Here is a 20966-nt window from a genome sequence, read left to right as displayed (position 1 = left end):
ATGTTCCAACATATTACTCTTCCCTTCTGAGCACGTGAACTTTGGTTAACGGTCCTGCCTTTGGACCATTAATATATTATAAGACAATAAACAGGATTTTGAAAGCAAAAAAAGCCACATTACTTCAAGTGCATTGTGGGCAGAATTGTATCCATTACACACTTTGTCATTTACAGGAACAAAAGGTTCAATTTGATTTTATTAATAGCACAGATATGCTTAAAAGAGTACTGTCCCTCAGACAAGGTTTGTTCCTACTGTAGAATAATCATGTGATGTAAGACAAGGAGGAAGATCCATTAGATCCCAGCACTGCTTCCTTTCTTTTATTGGGGGGGGAGGGAAGCACCTCACACTCAAACCAAACCTGAGTACTCAGAAGACTCTTCAAGTGCTTCAGAGTCTCGGCAGGGGTCAGGACTTCGCTTTGAACACATGCCACAAGACCTTAGTTCCTCAGAAATGCACTGGGATTCCATGCTAGAAGCCAAATGCCACTGTTTGCAGTGGGACTGCAGCAATGCAGTAAAGTTAGCATCTCTTCCCAGAGCTAGGGCTGTTTGCACTTCGTGCCAATTAAAAAAAAAGTCTTCTCTCAAGCACAGTGCCTTTGAGCCTTACCATACATATCAAGTATATTTACAAAAATAAGATGGGCTTCAGTTGTTTGCACTTTTGTGGGGGACATTAGCTATCAAGTTTACATGCATCGTGAAACACCCTGAGAGATGTGTGTGCTGATTTCTACAGTGTGGTGGCAGGATGCTGGCAGGGATAGGTGCATGCCGTGGTTCCACCAAAGCACAGAAAAAGGGCAACATCCCAGTTTTCATTTCATCACCAAACCCCTGGAAATCTTACCCCAGTATATATCGAAAATCTGGGGTAAGGTTTCCAACGGTATGGGAAGGGGGTTCCTGCTCTCCACATCTTTGTGCCCTCTCCCCATACTAGCAAAGTCTTAAGTAAATGATGCAAAATGCTTTTTTAAAACCTGCATAATTATACAAAGTGAGGGAAGCTATGCAAGTTCATGCAGACTTGCAAAATTCATGTAGGTTTAAGACATACTGATGTATCAAGTTGGCAAGCACAGAAAATGGCATGAGCAAAGAGGGGAATTGGGGTCAGAGGAAGTGTGTCCTCAGATCCCTCCTCCAGAGAGGGTCCTTCCCATGTTCCCTGTGGCATGTGTCCTCTGAGCTCAGTTCCCTCCCCATTCAGCTTAACCCCCCACCTGCTGTCAGGGTACCTTGGCAGCACGAGGACTGCATGTGTGATCCCTGGCCCCTCCTTGCTGCTGCTTTTGAGGGTTTAGGAGGGAGCTGTTCCAGCCCCCAATCTTTTACTGCAAGGATAGGCAGCTCCTAGAGACTCTCCCACCCAACATTCCTCTCCTCCCACCTCCTGCCTTTTGGTTCCTAGCATACCATATGCAACATATCCATTTGACTGACATAAATAATAACTGATAGAACCAAAGAGTTCTAGATTCTGGTTGCTTTGCTGAATAAGAGGAAAGAGGGTTTGGGAGTAAATCTTTCCAAAACAGATTCCTGGTGTTGTGCTTGGAAACACTAGTCAAATTCTTTTCCGCCCTGTCCCTCTTCCCTCACCCCCTGCTCTCATCCACAAGGATTCCTATCCCTCCAAATGACCCAGCATGGAACTTTGGGTTTCAGCTCTGCTTTTTTAATCCTGTACACTGCCTCAAGAGGGTTCTACCCTTAAAAGCCACCTAAATACATATTTTAATTAATTCAATAAATAAATGGATCTACGCACTTGCATAGCACAAGCAATGGACTCACCCCCTCCAAAGGTACAGGGATCGTCAGCGGTTGGGCAGCAGCGCTCTGGGTCCGACTGCGCTGGCGGGACATTGAGCGATGCGGGCGGGAAGGGGAGTGTCCTCTCTGCTTGGGGCTGCTAGTCCATGTCTCTTCTCCTAGTGGAATGTTAGATTGACTCTTGGTTGCTTCAGAAGGAACCTTTAGGCAGGAGCATTAGCTTCCTCCTAGAGACTTAGCTAACCTACATTCCCCCTCCCCCTTAGAAGTGGAAGCCAGGTTTGTTCCACTGAAACACACTTAAACAAACATCCCCAGTTAGCCTAAACATGAGCTGTCTTGGTGGTGAAAAGTAAAACAAAGAGAAATGCTAGTAAGAACAGTGTTAACATCCTGATTGGTTCAGCCCCACAACCAATCAAAACTCAACAGCTGCCAGTCAAATAGAATGCCTTTCTGAATAGCAAAGTCTTTACCAATTATGTAACAGTCCATCAAACTGGCCAAACATGCCTCCCTAGCTGAAGAGCTCTGCAAGAAAGGTGCCACAACTGAAAAGGCCCTGCTCCTAAACACCATCTACTGTGCCTTGGATGGCAGCCACAGCAGGGCCTCATCTTTAATGTATTAATGTTCAGGGGAAAATATGTGGGGAAATGGTGCTCCTTCAGATAGTCTGGATCCGGAACATGTGCTTTAAAAATCTAACACCAGCACTTTGAATGGAACCAGGAAGCAGAATGGGAGCTATTACCTACCCCAAGCCCCCTTATTCTACTGCAGAGTTTCCCAAAGGTAGTTCTTGACCTCCACGGTAGGGGATTCTCTTGTGGTACCCGAAACATGACTGAAAGTCTACTGACAAACAGCATCAACATGCCCTCACAAGTGGTTTAATTTGATAGTTTGGTTACTTCCACACTAGGGCCCTTTAGTCACAGCCAAGCCTCGGCTTTTCCACAAGCAGCCCCACAAGTGGGGTTAAAATAGAAGTTCCACAAAGCACTTGCTATACCTCTATGAGTCTGTGTTGTCCAGCAATGCCTTTCCCTATGGCCAAGATCCTTCTATAATGTTTACTCAGAAATAAGTCTCTCAGAAGAGCCTTTCCAACATTAATTAAAAGTTTCCTGCTTGCTGGTTCTGCCCTTCTCTCTTTCTGTTGAGTATGGCTGGTGGACATCACTAATCCCCCAGCTTACTCAACCAACATAAATAAAAGAGCAGAACCAGCAAGCAGGAAACTTATTTATAGGCACCGGAGCCCTGAAAAGCCTCAAGAACACTTTGCCTGACTATACTATACAGGCAAACGTGGCAATTTTCTTTAATGCCACAAATTGACGCGCGCGCGCACACACACACACAGAAAAAATGGAAGGCAATGACTTGGCAATGTTGTCAGCTGGATGCTCCGTAAATGTACGAATGAACAAAGGCTGGCAATTCCAGAAAAAAAAGGCTCACGTAGAAGTAACCTATGTCAGAGCCAACTTGTTTCATTTGAGTGTGGAGAAAAACATTACATACAACATAAAAGCACAACAGCAGCAAAGGGCAACTTTCAGTGTTATTCCATTTGAGGCCTGCTCTTTCTCCAAAGAGTTCGGGGGGGGGGGGGGGTTTGCCTTGTGGCAACCCTGAAAGACAGGTTAAACTAAGAGAGATTTGCTCAAGTCCACCCAGTGACCTTCATGGTGGAGGGCAGGATTTTACTACATGCTTACCTGCCCTAAGACCAGCTCTTTATCTGCCACCTCCCCCCCGCCCCGATGTAGCACTCACTTTTCTGCTGGCCAGCCCAGTGTTTCTTTCCTTGCATTTCAGCTGTACACCCTGAATAGGACAGCAACTCTGGGAATCCTGAGTCCATGAATACCTCATTTTCTGCACTGAGCTCAGAGTCTTGAAGCAGGAGCTCTGATTTAGCCAATAGCGTCTCTGGAAAACAGATTGTACACATTTATTTATTATTTCTTTAACAGATTTATATACTGCTTACCATATTTAAAAATAACTTTAAGTTGTTTACAAAAAAAATTACATTAAAATAGTGTGTATGAGTGTGTGCATGTGCACGTATACACACACATACACACATAAAACCCAAATCCTCACAATGCCATAACTAGAAACAAACTCAGCAGCACAATAATTCAGGTCTAGGTAAAGCGATGGGTCTTTAACCGGTGCCTTAAACACACACAGTTGGCACCTCCTGAATACGGGGGGTGGGGATTCCCATAGGGGGTACCACCACAGAGAAGGCCTGCTTCTGGGTTACCACAAGATGGCAATCAGTAGGCCATGGTACAAGCAGCAAAGCCTCCTCAGATGATCTTAGTGCTCGAACGGGTGTATATCAGGGAAAGCCATCCTCCAGGTAACCTGGTCCCAAGTTGCTCAGGGCGTTTAGATGCCAACAATGGCCTTGAACATGACTCGGCAGCTAACAGGCAGTTGCTTCAACACCACCAATGTCACACATGCATGACAAGGCGCCCCACTCAGCATCCTGCACCAGCTGCAGCTTCCAGACCAAGCACAAAGGAAGCCCACATAAAGCACATACTATAATCTAAACATGAGGTTACCAATGCATGGACTGCGGTGGCCAGGCTATCCCTTCAGCAGAAAACTCCAAGGTCTAGAGGCCTAGCCAGCCATGAGGCCTGGTTGGGTGTGATATTCTGAGCCAGAGAGGAGAATGGGGTCCAACTACTATAATTAATTGGGGAGATGGTCTGGAATATAGAAAAGGCTACTGGAAGGTAGCCCATCTGCCAGGGATTTCTCACAGCATGTCCTTTTGCTTCTTTGCAGCCCTTTTCCTTCACACACACACACACACACACACACACGCACAGGCTCCTTTGCCATTCTCAGAAGTCAGCTCTTTGGGCAAGGAAAAAGGGGAGATGCTGTGTAGTGGTTGCTAGGCAACTGCAGCACTCCGTTTCCCAGCCACCCCTAGGTCAGCTATTTGGATGTATGTATATTCCTTTTCTTTTAAAATGTAACATCAGAAGTGAGCACCCAGAATCTTTCAGGTGGAGACATAAAATAGCTTGTAATATCTCTGTGTGCGCGCGCACACAAATACACATGCCCCACCCTCTTATGTGGGCTGGTCCTGTCTACAGTCGCCATAACAGCTTCTGTCCCCCACTCTGCCCCTTGCCTTTTAATAGCTCCCACCTGGAGTACAAGAAAGGACCACATCCTCTCCTTGGGTCTCCCAGCAGTGCAGAGAGCCTACTGAAGACAGCAGGGCCCTCTCTCCAAGACCTCATCCATACACCCCCCCACACCTGTTTCTTGCAGAAGCCGCTGAATCTCTGTCCTGGTCTCCTGTAGGCTTTGCAGCACCTCCTGGCTCTGTTTGGCTGGGTCCTTGTAGGTCCAGATGAAAAAAGCCACGATGGCCAAGCCCAGACCAGCAAACCCCCGGCGCGACAGCCCCACCCAGAAGGAAATGCTCTCCTAAGGGGAACAGACACAAGTCAACGCAACTGGACAGATGCAGTTCAGCACTAGCAAACTTCAACCCAGAACCCCAGAATTCCCAGCCTTGTCTTCCGGTTCTGTTAGCAAATCTCCTCAACCACCAGCATCACGAGTATTAGATTCAAAGGAGCCTAGGGCAGCGACTTCATCGTTATGCAGAAGGGGGCAGGTTTCTATCCCTCATGGCTTCACATTTCAGTTTGGAAATTAACATAAGAAGCATATAACCCAAGTACCAGATGCTGAGGGCAAGTATCAAGGGAAGGCCATCATCTTCATGCCCTGCTTGTGAGGTCCCAGAGGCATTTGGCTGGACAAATAGTGAGTTGCCTTTGATCTGACGTGACAAGGCAGTACTTACATAATAAGTTACAATATGTACAGCTGCTTAATCTGCATAGTTTATAAAACAGGGCCAGCCCTACCGTTAAGCAGAGCGAGGCAGCTGCCTTAGCAGATTTGAGGCAGCATGAAAGGGCATCACACTACTTGCTATTTCATTGGTTATTATTGTATCTTTACTGCCAGGGATAGTGAGAGACACTTGTGGGATTTTTGGCCTCATGTGGCAAAGGCTGGCTTTGGGGACTATGCACCTTGACTTGCAGGGCTCAGGGGTGGGGGTGAGACAACTGCTGCCCCACTTCATGCAGCAAATTTCTTGGACTGGCCCTGTTATAAAAGCTGCAGCATTCTGCTTTTCTTGGTGGAAAATGTAGGTCACAGAATTTTCTTTTTTTTTTTTAAGCACAAAGTACACATAGCCCTGGACCCTGTTGCGCTTGGTCCCCTATTACCCATTGCCACCATGCCACCCAACCAGAGGTACCATTTTAAGAGCTCTGGATCCTTTCCACCATCTCCTTATTCCCACTGCAAAATGGATTCACGCCTCTATTGTCCCATTAGTACAAATGTGTTGACAGCGGTAGCAAATGGAGAGCCTGGGAATCGATACAGCCCAGTGCGTGGAGTACAGGCAGAGGAGTTGCATCTTGCTCCCATCTGCAGGCAAGCCTGAGAATGTGGGATACACGATGCATATACAGGTTCGAGTAACAAAATGCTTATCATCGCAGGAGAAGGTCTTCAGAAGAAAAGAAAAGAAAAGAAAAGAAAAGGAGAAAAAGGTTATCTAAAAGACAGACTGATGGGGTTACCTGATTGCTTTGATGATGAGGGAACTGGGTGGGTGTTAATTGAGTTGCAGCTTTATTACAGCTTTGCTCAGAGAATTGATGATTCATGGCACAGGCATCTTATAGGAATGCTTTTACCCCAAAATACATAGAATGAGGCAAACATAACAACTGGAGTGTTGTTTAGAGGTTTTTTCTCTCCCCTTGTTCAACAAGAAACACAGTTGCTTTTTATCTCAGCATTATTATCCCTCACAGAGATACCACCAGGATTTCCAGTCTGCCAGTTGATTTTGAGGGGTTGGGGGGACCCTTGCTGTTGGAATACAGTCTTGCTTCTCAGGGACAGCTATTTGTCCTGAACCACCCCTTCAGTAATGTTTTTGTTCTAAGTACATGGCTTAAATCCTACAGCAGAACCAGACAGAACAAAACAAGGGGGAGAGGAACAATCTATTACATTAGTTACCAACTTTTGATTTCAAAAAGTTAGTAGCCTGGATGGGGTCTAGGGGCAAAGCCAGGGCAGATTCAGAGAACATTTTTGGCCTATCTGCCTAGGATGTTTGCTGGCTTTTCAATTCCCATAAGAACTGGCACTGTAGAGCTATTCTAACTTTTCTTTCATTGCTTGGAAGCCTCTGAATTCGGAGGCTTCTGAGATCCCTATGCCCTGCAGGGCTGAAGCTGGCAGGACAGGAGGAATGGCAGAGGTGACCTTTGCCTCCCCGTCCTCCATCTTTCCTGATTTTTGCTAGCGAGGGGACTTCAGGGTGGAAGGCAAGGAGGCTGGAGGAAGCTCAGGGTAACTCGTATCCTGGCCTCTCTGGTCTCCTCCCCTCTCCCTGGAACACCCCCTTTCCTCCTCCTCTGAGGTCAATTTTTTGACCTTGAATGACATCCGGCAGGGTTCTTTCCATGCCAGTTGCGAGGGGGCAGGGAAGGGGGGTCGGATCTCTAACTCCCCCTTCAGAGGTCCGAGCAGTGTCTCTGACTTCGGAAGCGTTCTTCCAAGCATTCCTAGGGTTCCTGGGATGCTCTCCCAGGGACCGTAGGATTGCTCACTTCATGGATTTTCTGTGTAAGAGAAAACACACAAGGCGGCATAGGAAAACACGGGGGGATTACACAGGGAAAATGACATCATGGAGATCGCTCGTAAAATTCTGTGAACAAGGCAGGGCAATGGTGCAGTAAAAGCCTAATCTGGAAGCATCCTGAATCACACAAAAGGTCTGTCCAGCACAGTTGTTGCCAGCAATGGCCAGCCAGGGGAGCCCAAGAGCAGGGTTATTTGCAGTGGATCAACCAGGATTTCTGACTCCTAATTAACAGTAGGAACAACAGACAGGGCCTGTTCACGTGTCACAATATGGCTTAATTTGCCCACGGGGGCTGCCCCCTCAAACAACACCTGCTGCCTGAGTTTGCAAGACATGACAAACCGCAGCAAGGTGGGTGCCCATGGGCACCATGCAAAAATGGTGCCCATGAGCGCCTGACAGAATGCAACAGTTCCCCATAGGTAAATTAAACCACTGTGCGCTATTGTGCCCTGTGAACCAGGTCATGATCTTTTTTCTGCCTAAGTTAGGCTGCAGAAATGAAGAAAGCCTGGAGCACAGACAGGAGTGGATTCTTGTCAGAAACGACTGTGCGATCAGTTTGGCAACTGAAAACATAGTCTTGGGCTGAACGGGTATTGCAAGGCACCTTGTCCCTTAATTTTAAGTGCATGTCCATTTCCCAGAGCCACTACTTTCTACTTGGCATCTTGGGCTTATAGTAAAAACAACAACACCAAAATCGATCCCACAAAGCTTGAAGTCCGCACACTCTTTAACACCATGTATAGATAGGCCTCAGAGATTTCCTGTGGTTAGGGAGGGGACATCAGCTCCCTGCACAATTCCTTGACCCTCCCCATGCCTAGCAGAAGCACAATAACAGCAAGACAGTCAAAAACGAAGAATAAATTATGCAAAGTAGGACAAATGATACACAGGCGCACAATTTGCATAACTTAGACAGGTTAAGAACATAAAAACATAAGAGTTCTCCTAATTTGGGCAAGCCATCCATTTTCTGAAAGAAGGCCTTTTCTCTCTGATAGCTTCCTTGGCACTGCTTGTTAACCATGCCGGCAACCTGTTAGACTTAGTGCTACCTTTCCTAATCTGTGGTATACATTCTAGCTGAGCTTCTATTATTGTGATTTTGAGTAACCCCCAAGCACTGTGAAAGTTGCAGAAGCTGTTTTTTTTCTTGTCCCAGAACTTGGATTGCCCTGATGCTAAGACCCATGGTAGCAACTCTTAACTAGCACGGCATATCCCTGCCTGGCCATTCACTCAAAGGACATAACGCTTGGGAGTTATGGCTTTGGGGTAGGGGCCCACTTAGTTAAAACACCTGTGTGGCAGTGCAAGGAAGTTGGATTCTATTCCCAACTTGTGGTTCCTCTGGGGTTTTTTTTGCCAGCGGCAAGATAAAGACAGCCTTTTCCCCAGTCTTTGAATCTCCTTGCTCAACAGAGGCAAATCAGGGTTAAACTGTTGGTTGGAAGCCAGGAGCTTCTTTATGGAGCTTCTTTATGGGGATCCTTCACACTGAGCTTTTATCCTGCAATTGAGATTGCTCCTTCATGGACTCATGGATGTTTGTGGGCTCTTTATATGACACCGTCACCCTCCAGGGCATCTCCTGCACTAAATGCCCTTTGTAACTTTTTTAAATAGATCACAGATAATGAGCTATCAAATCACCCCATTGTGTTCCGCTTCAGTTTCCTCCTCGAAAAGAGTAAAAGCAGCAAGAAGAGGAAGGAGTTCAATGAAAGAGAATGGAAGACTCAGATATGGGGAGAAGGAAGGGGAAGGGGGGAGAAGGAAGCACGTGAAAAAGGGAGTCATCGTGATCCTGCATTTAAAACGGAAGCAGAAAGCCCCGTTTTAAATGCAGGATTTTAGGCTGATATAGAGATGCCCAAGCTCTCTCAGAATCACTTGATTCTACTCAGCTGCTTTTCTCTTGCACTGTCTCATTACTGCCCCTTCCCGTCAACCCCTCCAGGAGAAGCATGCTACAGTGCAGACAGCCACCTTCCCTTGACAAGGGTGAGCATGACACCATAGCACTGGGAGGAAAGGGGGGGCACATAGGCTCACATCAAGCCACCTATGCTTGAATAGGGAGACAGAGCCTCGGTAGAGATCAGCATCAAAGCTTCGCTCCAGGCATAGTATTTGGGGAGATGCACCTTGCCCTGCTCCTCCCTATTATTGCAAGACCGAGGCCCTACCGTCAGGTCATAGCTCTCCTCCAAGTTCTCCACAAGAAGGCTGCAGATGACACGTTCTAGGTAAATGCTAGCCCCCACCAAGGTCAGCAAAATGAACCTGGAGATGGAAAAAGTGCAGAGGAGGGCATTAAGAGCAGGAAGTGTATTGAGAAGTGGGTATTTTATTCTGCACATGTCCATGGCTTGTGACCACAAAATCTGGTCTCCGTTGCACCATTTGGCATTCGGAGAACCTCTGCTTCCTTTTTAAAGACTGCTGGTTTCTAGGCCTCAAGATCAGGAAAGCAAGTTACAAAATGGGAGATCTGACTTCCAACCCTTCAGCAGGCTCAGAGGGAGGCTGCACAGGTTGCCACCAGCGATCAGGGTGTGTGGCGACTCTCCCTCCCACCGGCAAAATTTAGGATTGGAAGCTCCTTGGAGCAGGGGCCAGTCTATGTCCACCAAGTGGTACGTACATCCATTGTACTATATACATAACACTGTGATGCCTTGCAAAGCAGCCAATCCTTTTGTCTCTGCCCCTTCTTTGCTCATAACTCTACAAATCTGCTCTTCCTCCTTCACCTACTGCCACCCACACAAGATACTATGAAAACCTGGAACTCAGAAACAGAACGTTGCAATGTAGATCTATTCTGAATGTCTTGCTCTTGTGCTAATTTATATCTAGCACGGTATTTAGAATCGTGGCGTTTCAGCGAGAGCTACCAATTCCATGACCGCAAGACAAGCAGCGGCCTTAGGAACATAGGAAGCTGCCTTATACTGAGCCAGGCCATGGGTCCATCTAACCCAGCATTGCTTTTACACTGACTGGCAGCGGCTCTCCAGGGCTTCAGGCAGGATTCTTTCCCAGCCCTACCTGGAGATGTCGCGGATTGCACTGGGGACCTTCTGCGGGCAAAACATGTGCCCTGCCACTGAGCTGTGTCCCCTCCCCCATAACAGTGCTCATTTCATAACCCTACCAATTATTTCAGGAAAGAAACAATAGAATGTGAGACCCAAATTACTGGGGTTGATTAGGGCACAGTCCTTTGGGGATGGCCGTAAGCCTCTGAACTCGAGGCTTGCTGCCATCCAATGCAGAGCAGGAGGATCTACACCTCTGTGCTCCCCTGCCCCCCGCCGTTCTGCATTTTATCTAGACGGGTGTTTTCACCCATTTAGCTGAGGCATCGGGCAGGGGGAGGGAAGGAGGCTGGGGAAGCCTGGGAAAGCTCATACCCCGCTTCCCCATTCCCCTCCCCGCCCACAGGAATGCCCCCTTTCTGTCCTCTCAGAGGTCGCACCAGCTGTGAGGGGGCAGGGCAGGGCAGGGCAGGGAGCTCGGATTCCTGGGTCTGATGTCCGAGAGGTGTCTCCAACCTCAGATCCAGGAATCCAAAGTATCCTATAGCCCCCCAGACTCTGTCTAGGGACTACAGAATTGCCCTCCCTGTGTCAGAGGCTCTTGTCCCATTTCTTGCTCCGCCAATAAGCCACTTCTCAGAGTCCTTCAAAGGCAGGGGTGCAAAACCTCAGCCCTGGGGGCGAAATCCAGACCTCCGGGGGCGAAATCCAGACCTCCGGGGGCGAAATCTGGCCCTTGGGGTTTCCCTTGATGGCCACACCCCCTTTCCCATCCGCTTTCGCCCAACCACCAATCATTTGGCAGTTCCCCAGCTATTGTGCGGTTTTACCCCCATAAGGTTGAAATACCCTAAGGCTTAGCTGCTGGAGGTAAGAGCTTTAAACTAAAGTATTTTGGACCTGCCCCCTTCTGGCTTCATCTCTGCCCACCACTGGAATGCAGCCTCCCAAAATGTATCCAAAATAGAATTCAGACCTCGGGCTGAAAGAGGTTCTGCTCCCTTGCTGAAAGGGATCCTGAATCCCACACCCACCCAAGCCAGCCTTTTCCTTTCAATCAGATTGGGATAACCAAGCAGGGACTTCTGTTATCTTACATCCTCCTTTTTCTCACCGTGCTCCTGCAGTTCGCTGGCTAGAGGTCAGTACTAGGCTGGCCACTCCGCTCAGGAGATGGAAGAAGATGGAGTAGAGAGCATTGGACTCCCCCACTACAAAACGATGCAGGAATGCCACCCGGTTGAAGATCTCAGCAAAGGTGACTCGCTGCTCGACTGCTGAATCCTGCAACTCTTGGAAGGCCCGGCGTACGCCTGCAAAGGGGAGAGGCAAGCCCACAGTCAGCACCCTCTTTCTCTCCCAGCCAAACCAAGAACTAGGCTGGAAACAGTACCCAAGTATCCATTTCTTCCATTAATACCCACCCCACTGTGCTTCAGACACCATTCATTGTATCCCACATACTTCACAGATGGTACAGAGTATAGGGGCATGTAGAGCTGTGGGTTTAAACCAGCCTTCCCCAACCTGGTGCCCTCCAGATCTTCTGGACTACAACTCCAGCATTTCTAACCACTGGCCATGCTGGCTGGAGCTGATGGGAGTTGAAGTCCAAAACATCTCGAGGGCACCAGGTTGGGGAAGGCTGGTCTATACTCTTAGAAACAATGTGGTCCTCTGGATATACTATAGCTGGTGCCCCATAGGCCATAATACTCTTTCTCCAAAGCCTTTTATTTCCATTATACTAGCTCCATGGGTGGGGTGGAGCTGGGGAGGGCCAAGGCAGATCAGCAGTGGTGCTTTAGGGTGGTCAAGAGGCAGGGTCAATCACCCAAAGAATATGTATTGAGCTGGGCTTGAGAGTTACTGGAGTTTCAGAAATGACTATTGCTATGGAAGGAGGACTGTTGTTATGCGCAGTGGTAGAAGGTCCCAAGTTCAATGCCAGGCATCTCCGATGAAAGAATCTCAGGTAAGCCAGGCTGGGAAAGGCCTCTGCCTAAGAACTGTGGTCAGTCTGAGTAGACCGCATCAAGCTAGATGGACCTGACCCAGTATAATGCACCTTCATGTGTTCACATCTGTGCCTGCCAGAATTTGGCTTTACTGGTTAGACCTGTACTCCAATGGCTGGCAGGCAACCCCTCCCAAGCTCCAGCCAGCCACAACAACAGAACCCCTCCCACCCTCCCCAGCCTCCTGTGATGTTGTGCACACAGCCACTGGAAACACTGCCACCGCTACCTGGGGAGTGAGAGGAATTTGGCGAGCTAGGCATGGGGAGTGAGAGGAATTTGGCGAGCTAGGCATGGGGAGTGAGAGGAATTTGCCGAGCTAGGCATGTGTAGGGACATGCACAGCAGGTTGTGAAGAGCAGACAATGGGACAATGTCTCAAAGGGGGAGGGGGAGAGAAAGAAGCAGATCAGCCACACCCACCTATTATGATAATTTATTCCAGAGAAGTAGCTGCGTCAGACTGTTGCAGCAAAAATGACAAGGAGTCTTCTGATGCTTTAAAGACTTAACCTTTGTTTTTTAATGGCAGAAGCTTTTGTCCACTTTACAGTCCACCATCATATGCAAGATTCATTCATGCATCTGATGAAATGGTCTCTAGTCTACGAAAGCTTATTCCATAATAAAGTGTTCGTCTTTAAGGTGCCACAAGATTCTTTGTCCTTTCTATTATACTAAGTGGAACAATCTATGCATGTGTGTGTTTTTCTTTCCTGTCCCAGGGTTTGTGGGATGAAGCAAGGTAAGATTGCACAATAAAATAGTAATCCTGCTCATGCTGGTCTTGTGTAATGGCTAGAACGTTGGACTTGACCCTAAGAATCCTGGATTCTTACCCTTGCTTTGTCACAAAGCTCACTGGATGGCCTTGAGCTGGTCTCTCTCTCTCTCTCTCTCTCTCTCTCTCTCTCTCACTGTAAGCTACCAATTTTGCAGAAACTGCTGTGGGCAGAATTCCAGAGGTGGATGGAGCAAAAGGGGTGGGGCTAAATAGCAGCGTATTTTAGCTTAAAGCGCTTGCTGCTAGTAACTAAGCCTCAGGAAAGGCATTTCAGGATGAGGAAAAACTGCACGAAAGTCGGGAAACCACCCAACAATTGGAAGATGGCAGAAAGGGGTGTGGCCATCCAGGGGACCCCAGAGGGCCAGACTGGGACCCCAGTGGGTGAGATTTGACCTATGGGCCTGAGGCTCAACACCTCTGCAATGTATGTTGCTCTGTGCTCCTCGTGGGATACAACAGTGGTCAACAGGGCAAACGTTAGTGCCAAACCCTCAGGTACCTGTGGATAGATAGATCAGTCTATTTCCAGCCTGGGTCAGTTTCATATGGGTTCATTCAGAAGTGTGTTCCATCTCATTTCTGCATCAATCTGTCAACTTATTTTTTAATCCACCCCTCCAAATGTATTTAAATATGCATTTTTAACACACTGCTTTAAAAAAAAACATTCCTAAATATAATTTCTCCAACAGCACACATTTCTCAATATATCTTATCCTAAAATATGCATTTTGGTGTGTTTTTGAACTGAAAACTATCACAAAATTTAAGAAGCGTGAAACCTGAAGGATAACTGTACTCCAATCCACATGTCAGTCTGGGAGATGCGGATCAGGTCTGTTCATGTGAAAATTGGAAAAAAATGAATTCTACAAGCACCCCTGCAAGTACCTACATATTTGAAAGTGGAGAGGGTTATACAGTACAACGCTGGGGGCAGAGGGGCTTTCTGTATCAGTGAAAAAACAGACATTGTGGGCAGGAATATCTCTATAAAGATGATCACTCAAGGATCTGGCACATCACCATACACCCTTAAAAAAAATCCAAACCCCAGAGCCCTGTTGTTCGTGAACCACAATTCCTGCCCTGTCCCTTGTGTTACCTTGGGAAGATTCATGGAGCGTCCGTCGCAGCAGCTCCCCGTTGTGCAGAATCTGCTCCTGAGAGCGCAACGTGGCATTCTGAGCCCGGGCGGTCTCTTCAGCAAGCTGGTTGGTGGATTCCAGCTGGCGGGCCACAGTCTCTGAAGAAGATGTCAGCCTGGCATACACAGAGGAAGCAGAAACCAATTCATTACAACCAGGCCTGTATGAAACCAAACAGCATATGCCAGACAGATGTTAGCACCCCCATATATCCCTCCTATCTCAGGGGCTCCCACCCAGGGGCCTACGAGTTAAGGCCAGAGTTAGCCATATATAGAATAGACCACTGAATTATGTCTCACATTTTAAAAACCTGTTTATAATTTTTAAAAATCTATAAATGTATAAACTGGATGTGCTATCATTAGCTGTTTGTTTTGTTTTTGAAATAGATTAGACCAGACTACCTTAAGTTCCATGTAGTTCAATGGGTCTACTCTAATTATGCCTAAGTCTGGATGCAGCCTTTTTTTTTGCATGTCTGCAGCACCACTGCATACACATTAAATCAACAGGTACTGGCTCTGTGAGAATCCCAGCTTGATTTTTTTAATAATTAATTTTTATTGATTTTTAACAAATAAAACATTAATAAACAGTAAGACAACTTGGGAATACATTGACTATCATCTGTCATCAATATCCTACATTACAATAAGAGATTGCCTCGCCTATACTCTATTCATCTATCCTACTCCATTCATATCCTGTTACCCTAACAAATCTTTCCATAATTGACCATGCATCTGTGGTGGTTTTAATGTTTCCTTGTGCCTAATCATAAACATTATAAATTGATGCCAAGTTGCATAGCAGTCTTGTTTATAGTTAACGTTACTACTTGCCCTTTTGACTTGGCTCAGCTTTTCCATAAGAGCTATTGACCAAACTCTGAGGTACCACTGCTGTAATGTGGGTTTATGTGTTCATTTCCAGCTGGCTGCAATTTCCATCTGGGCTGCTCCCCATAAGAAAATCAGTAGTTTTTTGTTTTGTAGTTTGTTGTCGTCTTTGTCATATAAAGATAGCAGCCCCATAGCTGGAGACAGATCAATCATTTGCCCTGTTATTATACCACCAGCTTGAATTTAAAACAAGAAGCAAGTTAGTAGCCCTCATGATCACAGAGATAAGCTGGAAACATGCATGGTGTGCCCAAGTTATACTAGGACTTCTATTTGTCAGGGAGCAATGCTTCAGTGCCCCTGCCAGTTCCCTCTTTTTCTCCCATAGCTTTGACCATGTGTATCCTTGCCTGTCATCCCAACACTACCTTCCCCCTAGCAGTTCCATTTTCCTTCTCTCGTTTTCATGTTACTTTCTTGAAACCTGCCAGCATCTATTTAAAGGAAAGAGGTAGCACTTAAACACTCACATCTGAATCTGGCATCTAATGTGATGCTGATTGTGGGGGGATGTAATTGTTCCCAAGAGGGTGTAGATCAGAGAATGCCCGAATGTCTCAACTATCATTGCCATAGGGCCTCTAACAACCTTACTCATAGCCAGAGGTTTGGTGGAGGGGATGCGGAACTGAACCCCAAAATACAAGCAATAGCTGGGGCTTTGACAGCCAGTTACTAAGATGTTGTTGTTGTTCAGTCGTTCAGTCGTGTCCGACTCTTCGTGACCCCATGGAGCATAGCACACCAGGCCTTCCTGTCCTGCGCTCTCTCCCGGAGCGTGCTCAAGTCCATATTCACTGTGTCAGTGATGCTATCTAGCCATCTCATCCTCTGCCGTCCCCTTCTCCTTTTGCCTTCAGTCTTTCCCAGCATCAGGGTCTTTTCCAGAGAGTTTTCTCTTTGCATTAGGTGGCCAAAATATTTGAGCTTCAGCTTCAGTATCTGTCCTTCCAATGAGCACTCAGGGTTGATTTCCTTGAGGATGGACTGATTTGACCTCCTTGCAGTCCAGGGGACTCGTAAGAGTCTTCTCCAGCACCACAGTTCGAAGGCATCAATTCTTCGGCGCTCAGCCTTCCTTATAGTCCAGCTCTCACAGCCATACGTTACTACTGGGAAAACCATAGCTTTGATTAGACGGACCTTTGTCGGCAAGGTGATGTCTCTGCTTCTTACTATGCTGTCTAGGTTTGCCATAGCTTTCCTCCCAAGGAGCAAGCGTCTTTGAATTTCATGGCTACAGTCACCGTCTGCGGTGATCTTGGAGCCCAAGAAAGTAAAATCTGTCACTGATTCCATTTCTTCCCCTTCTATATGCCAGGAAGTGATGGGGCCAGATGCCATGATCTTCGTTTTTTTTAATGTTGAGTTTCAAACCAGCTTTTGCACTCTCCTCTTTCACCCTCAACAAGAGACTCTTTAGATCCTCTTCGCTTTCTGCCATTAGGGTGGTATCGTCTGCGTATCTGAGGTTGTTGATAATTCTCCCGGCAATCTTAATTCTGACCTGTGATTCATCCAACCCGGCGTTTCTCATGATGTACTCTGCATATAAGTTAAATAAGCAGGGCGGCAATATGCAGCCCTGTCATACTCCTTTCCCAATTTTGAACCACTCGGTTGTTCCATGTCTGGTTCTTACTGTTGCTTCTTGGCCCTCGTACAGGTTTCTCAGGAGACAGGTAAGGTGGTGTGGTACTCCCATCTCTTTCAGAATTTGCCAGAGTTTGTTGTGATCCACACAATCAAAGGCTTTAGCGTAGTCAATGAAGTAGAAATAGATGCTTTTCTAGAATTCTCTTGCTTTCTCCATGATCCAGCGAATGTTGGCCATTTGATCTCTAGTTCCTCTGCCTCTTCGAAACCAGCTTGTACTTCTGGTAGTTCTCGGTTTGCATACTGCTGAAGCCTAGCTTGTAGGATTTTGAGCATCACCTTGCTGGCATGTGAAATGAGCGCAATTGTGCGGTAGTTTGAACACTCCTTGGCGTTGCCCTTCTTTGGAATTGGAATGTAAACTGACCTTTTCCAGTCTTGCGGCCATTGTTGAGTGTTCCAAATTTGTTGGCATATTGAATGCAGCACTTTAACAGCATCATCTTTTAGGATTTTAAATAGCTCAGCTGGAATACTGTCATCTCCGCTAGCTTTGTTGTTAGTAATGCTTCCTAAGGCCCACTTGACTTCACTCTCGAGGATGTCCGGCTCAAGTTCAGTGACCGCACTATCATGGCTATCAGGGACATTCAGATCTTTCCTGTATAGTTCTTCTGTGTATTCTTTCCACCTCTTCTTAATCTCATCTGCTTCTGTTAGGTCCCTGCCTTCTTTGTCCTTGATCATGCCCGTCTTTGCACAAAACGTTCCCTTGAGATCTCCGATTTTCTTGAAGAGATCTCTAGTCTTTCCCATTCTGTTGTTTTCCTCGATTTCTTTGCATTGTTCATTTAAGAAGGCCTTCTTGTCTCTCCTTGCTATTCTCTGGAACTCTGCATTCAGTTGGATATATCTTCCCCTTTCTCCCTTGCTTTTTGCTTCCTTTCTTTCCTCAGCTACTTGTAAAGCCTCATCAGACAGCCACGTTGCTTTCTTGCATTTCTTTTTCTTTGGGATGGATTTAGTTGCTGCCTCCTGAACAATGTTACGGACCTCCGTCCATAGTTCCTCAGACACTCTGTCTATCAGGTCTAATCCCTCAAATCTATTCCTCACCTCCACTGTATATTCATAAGGGATATGATTTAGGTCATACCTGAATGGTTTAGTCTTTTGTTTAATTTATTTATATTGTTTGCACCTCACCTTTCCATTCTTCAGGATCCACAAGGCAGCTTAACAATAGAACACCATAAAAATATAATAAATACAACAAAAGTACTAAAAAGCATTCTTTTCCAGTTGAGGATCACCTGCTTCAGAGCTCCCTTCTGAAGTGGGATTATTTGACAGCCAGACTAGAGACTTGGAAGATGACCGAGGAGCATGGGCTAATCCTTACCCCGTCTGCAAATTACTGGCTCTGAACAGAGCCCTGTTATTGCCAGGAGGAACTGGAGTGACATACTAAAAATCTCCAGACACGTCAGCCATAAAACCTCAATCATATTATTGGAATTAATTATTATGTCATGTCAACAGAGCTGATTTGTATGAACTCCCTCACTGGTAATTTTTGCCATGTTGTTTGTTTTTGTTTAAGGATGTGGACATTTGTGAATGGGAAACCCAAAAATGTGTGAATGGAGAATCGATCTGATAGGACGAGGCCTACGGGGGGTTACTAGGTGGCACAGGCAGCTTCTTTGGATGAAGTAGTTTAATCCCTTGAAGGACTTATAGCCCTTTTACATGAGGTGTTTATTGTGTGCTTGTGATTCCTCAGTTACGGTAGTTTGCGGGTCCTTTATACGTTTGTCCTCCTCCAGGGCCTCTCCTGTGCTTTGCAACCATTTTAGCAGGGTGTGTGTGTGTGTGTGTTTCCTAACGAGGGAAGTCTGGTATTCTTTGCAAATGGTGGGATATAGCCTTGTATAATTGCACAATTCCGCTGTACCACAGCACCACTTATTACTTGTGCAATGGAACATAAGGAAAGGCAGAGAAAGAAAAAGCCCTGGAAAAAAACACGAGTAAAGGAGCCAATCTTACCTTTGCAAAGAGTCCAGAAAAAGAAGCCTTAGTAAAGTGGTGGGTTAAAAGCCTCACGTAGAAAAGCCCTTTGACTGCAACTCCAGGCACATGTACTGGGAGTCAGTCCTATTGAACTCAGTGGGACGCACTCCTAATTCAATATGGATCCCAGTGTTAGTTTCTAACAGAAGGCTCAAGGGACTCAAGCCTACCTGGACATTGTACCTACTAACCCTTTCCAGTACCACTCAGGGCTAGAAACATGGTGTTTTCATGTGACAACTAAAGTTTGGGTTCACAGGCTCCAGCATGCACTCATGGATTACAAATCAGAAGCCATCTTCTGCATCCTGTAATGTCAGCCAACCAGCCATACAGCCTATCGGAAAAGCAGGCTGTGGCTCAGTGGCAGAGCACACGCTTTGCGCACAGAAGGTCCCTGGTTCAATCCCCGACATGCCCAGGCAGGGCTAGGAAAGAATCCTGGAGTGCCGCTGCCAGTCAGTGTTGACAATACTGGGCAAGGTGAACCAATGGTCGGACTCAGTACAAGGCAGCTTCCTATGTTCCTATCCCTGCCTCATGGACCACCCCCCCTTAGCCCACATATAAGCCTGGAAATGTGCTTGACTCTCTGGGCAAACCAAGGGGATTTGGGTGCCACTTCTATAGCAGATTGCCAACCTACCTGTGGATACGGAAACATTTTTCTCCCTCTCTCAAAATACTAGGACTCAGTGGGGTCATCCCATGAAGCTGATTGGTGAACAGATAAAAGGACTTCTTCACACAGTGGTGCAAAGTTAAATTATGGAATTCTCCACCACAAGATCTAGTGATGGCTAGCGCTTTGGAGGGCTTTAGAAGAGGATTAGACAACCTCATGGAGGAGAAGGCTATCGACGGCTACTAGCCCTGATGGCTATATGCTACCTCCAGTGTCAGAGGCAGTGTGCCTATGGACACCAGTCGCTGGGGAACATGGGCGGGAGGGTGCTGCTGCACTCATGTCCTGCTTCTAGGTTCCTGGTTGACAGCTGGTCAGCCACTGTGTGAACAGAATGCTGCATTACATGGACTGGTCTGATCCAACGTGGCTCTTCTTAAGTTCTTACGACCCAAGGAGGCAGGAACCCTCAAATGTAGTATCCACCATGCCCTGCTCAGGGTGGTGAGCTCTAATTATTCCCCAGGTAAAATGGCAGCATTGCAGTCTGGCTCTTCCCATTCCTGCACAAGCTCTTTGTTCTAGATTTCCACCAAGTGTCAATTAGACAAACGCTGATGTTAAGCAGATCTGATGGGCCGTGCTTCTCAAATTAGACTACCCTGTCACATTGAAGCTAGCCTGCTCTGGGAAACGCTGGAATTAGAGTGTCAGTCGTGGGCAACTCCCTCCCTCTTCCCCATACCAAACAAGTGCCCTGCTTTGGGTGCTGCCGGTTCCAACTGCTCAGATGGAAATCCAAGGTTTAGCCCAAGGTGGGCAGCAAGTAGATCTCCGGGTGATTTGCAAGTGGTCAGCAAGGATTTCTGGCTCTTAACTGTTGAACAAAAGCAGCAACGAAATGACAACCCACCCGGTCACCCCACCAAATTGTACCTCTGAAATTAAGAAAGCTTAGGATAATTAGCAGTTGATTTTTAGGGGACTGTGAACTATAGTCACTTCTGGTACTCAAAACAAATGCCGGGGGTAAGAATTCCGTCATTCAAAGGCTATGTCTTTTGTGCCAGGATCTAGTGGGTTCTAGCAAAAAAACAAGTAGACCCCCCACAAGCCTGATGTCTGCCCACCCCTGGGTTAGCCTATAGGCTGTTCAGTCTACTGGCTAAGAGCACTTAATCCAGAGAACCACACTGAGAATCAGCAACTGCTTCTCAGT

At 46.8% G+C, this 20966-nt stretch overlaps 1 protein-coding gene across 10 annotated transcripts in view; it reads right to left on the bottom strand.

Annotated features, from left to right (window-relative positions):
• LOC146353278 (uncharacterized) overlaps positions 1–20966 on the bottom strand; it is a 32296-nt gene that overhangs the window by 994 nt on the left and 10336 nt on the right. For all 10 annotated transcript variants that reach the window (XM_084836110.1, XM_084836108.1, XM_084836109.1 and 7 more), the window contains 6 exons: positions 14503–14660; positions 11707–11905; positions 9738–9834; positions 5102–5273; positions 3576–3731; positions 1812–1948 (listed from right to left, as the gene is read on the bottom strand). In XM_084836110.1, the coding sequence (XP_084692236.1) occupies positions 1812–1948; positions 3576–3731; positions 5102–5273; positions 9738–9834; positions 11707–11905; positions 14503–14660 (919 nt within the window). The remainder of the gene's footprint in view (positions 1–1811; positions 1949–3575; positions 3732–5101; positions 5274–9737; positions 9835–11706; positions 11906–14502; positions 14661–20966) is intronic.

Source organism: Heloderma suspectum, chromosome 2 (genome assembly GCF_057233095.1).
Source record: "Heloderma suspectum isolate Gila_16-S chromosome 2, 16-S_ref, whole genome shotgun sequence".
Taxonomy (NCBI): Eukaryota; Metazoa; Chordata; class Lepidosauria; order Squamata; family Helodermatidae; genus Heloderma; species Heloderma suspectum.
This window is presented reverse-complemented; position numbering and strand designations above follow the sequence as displayed.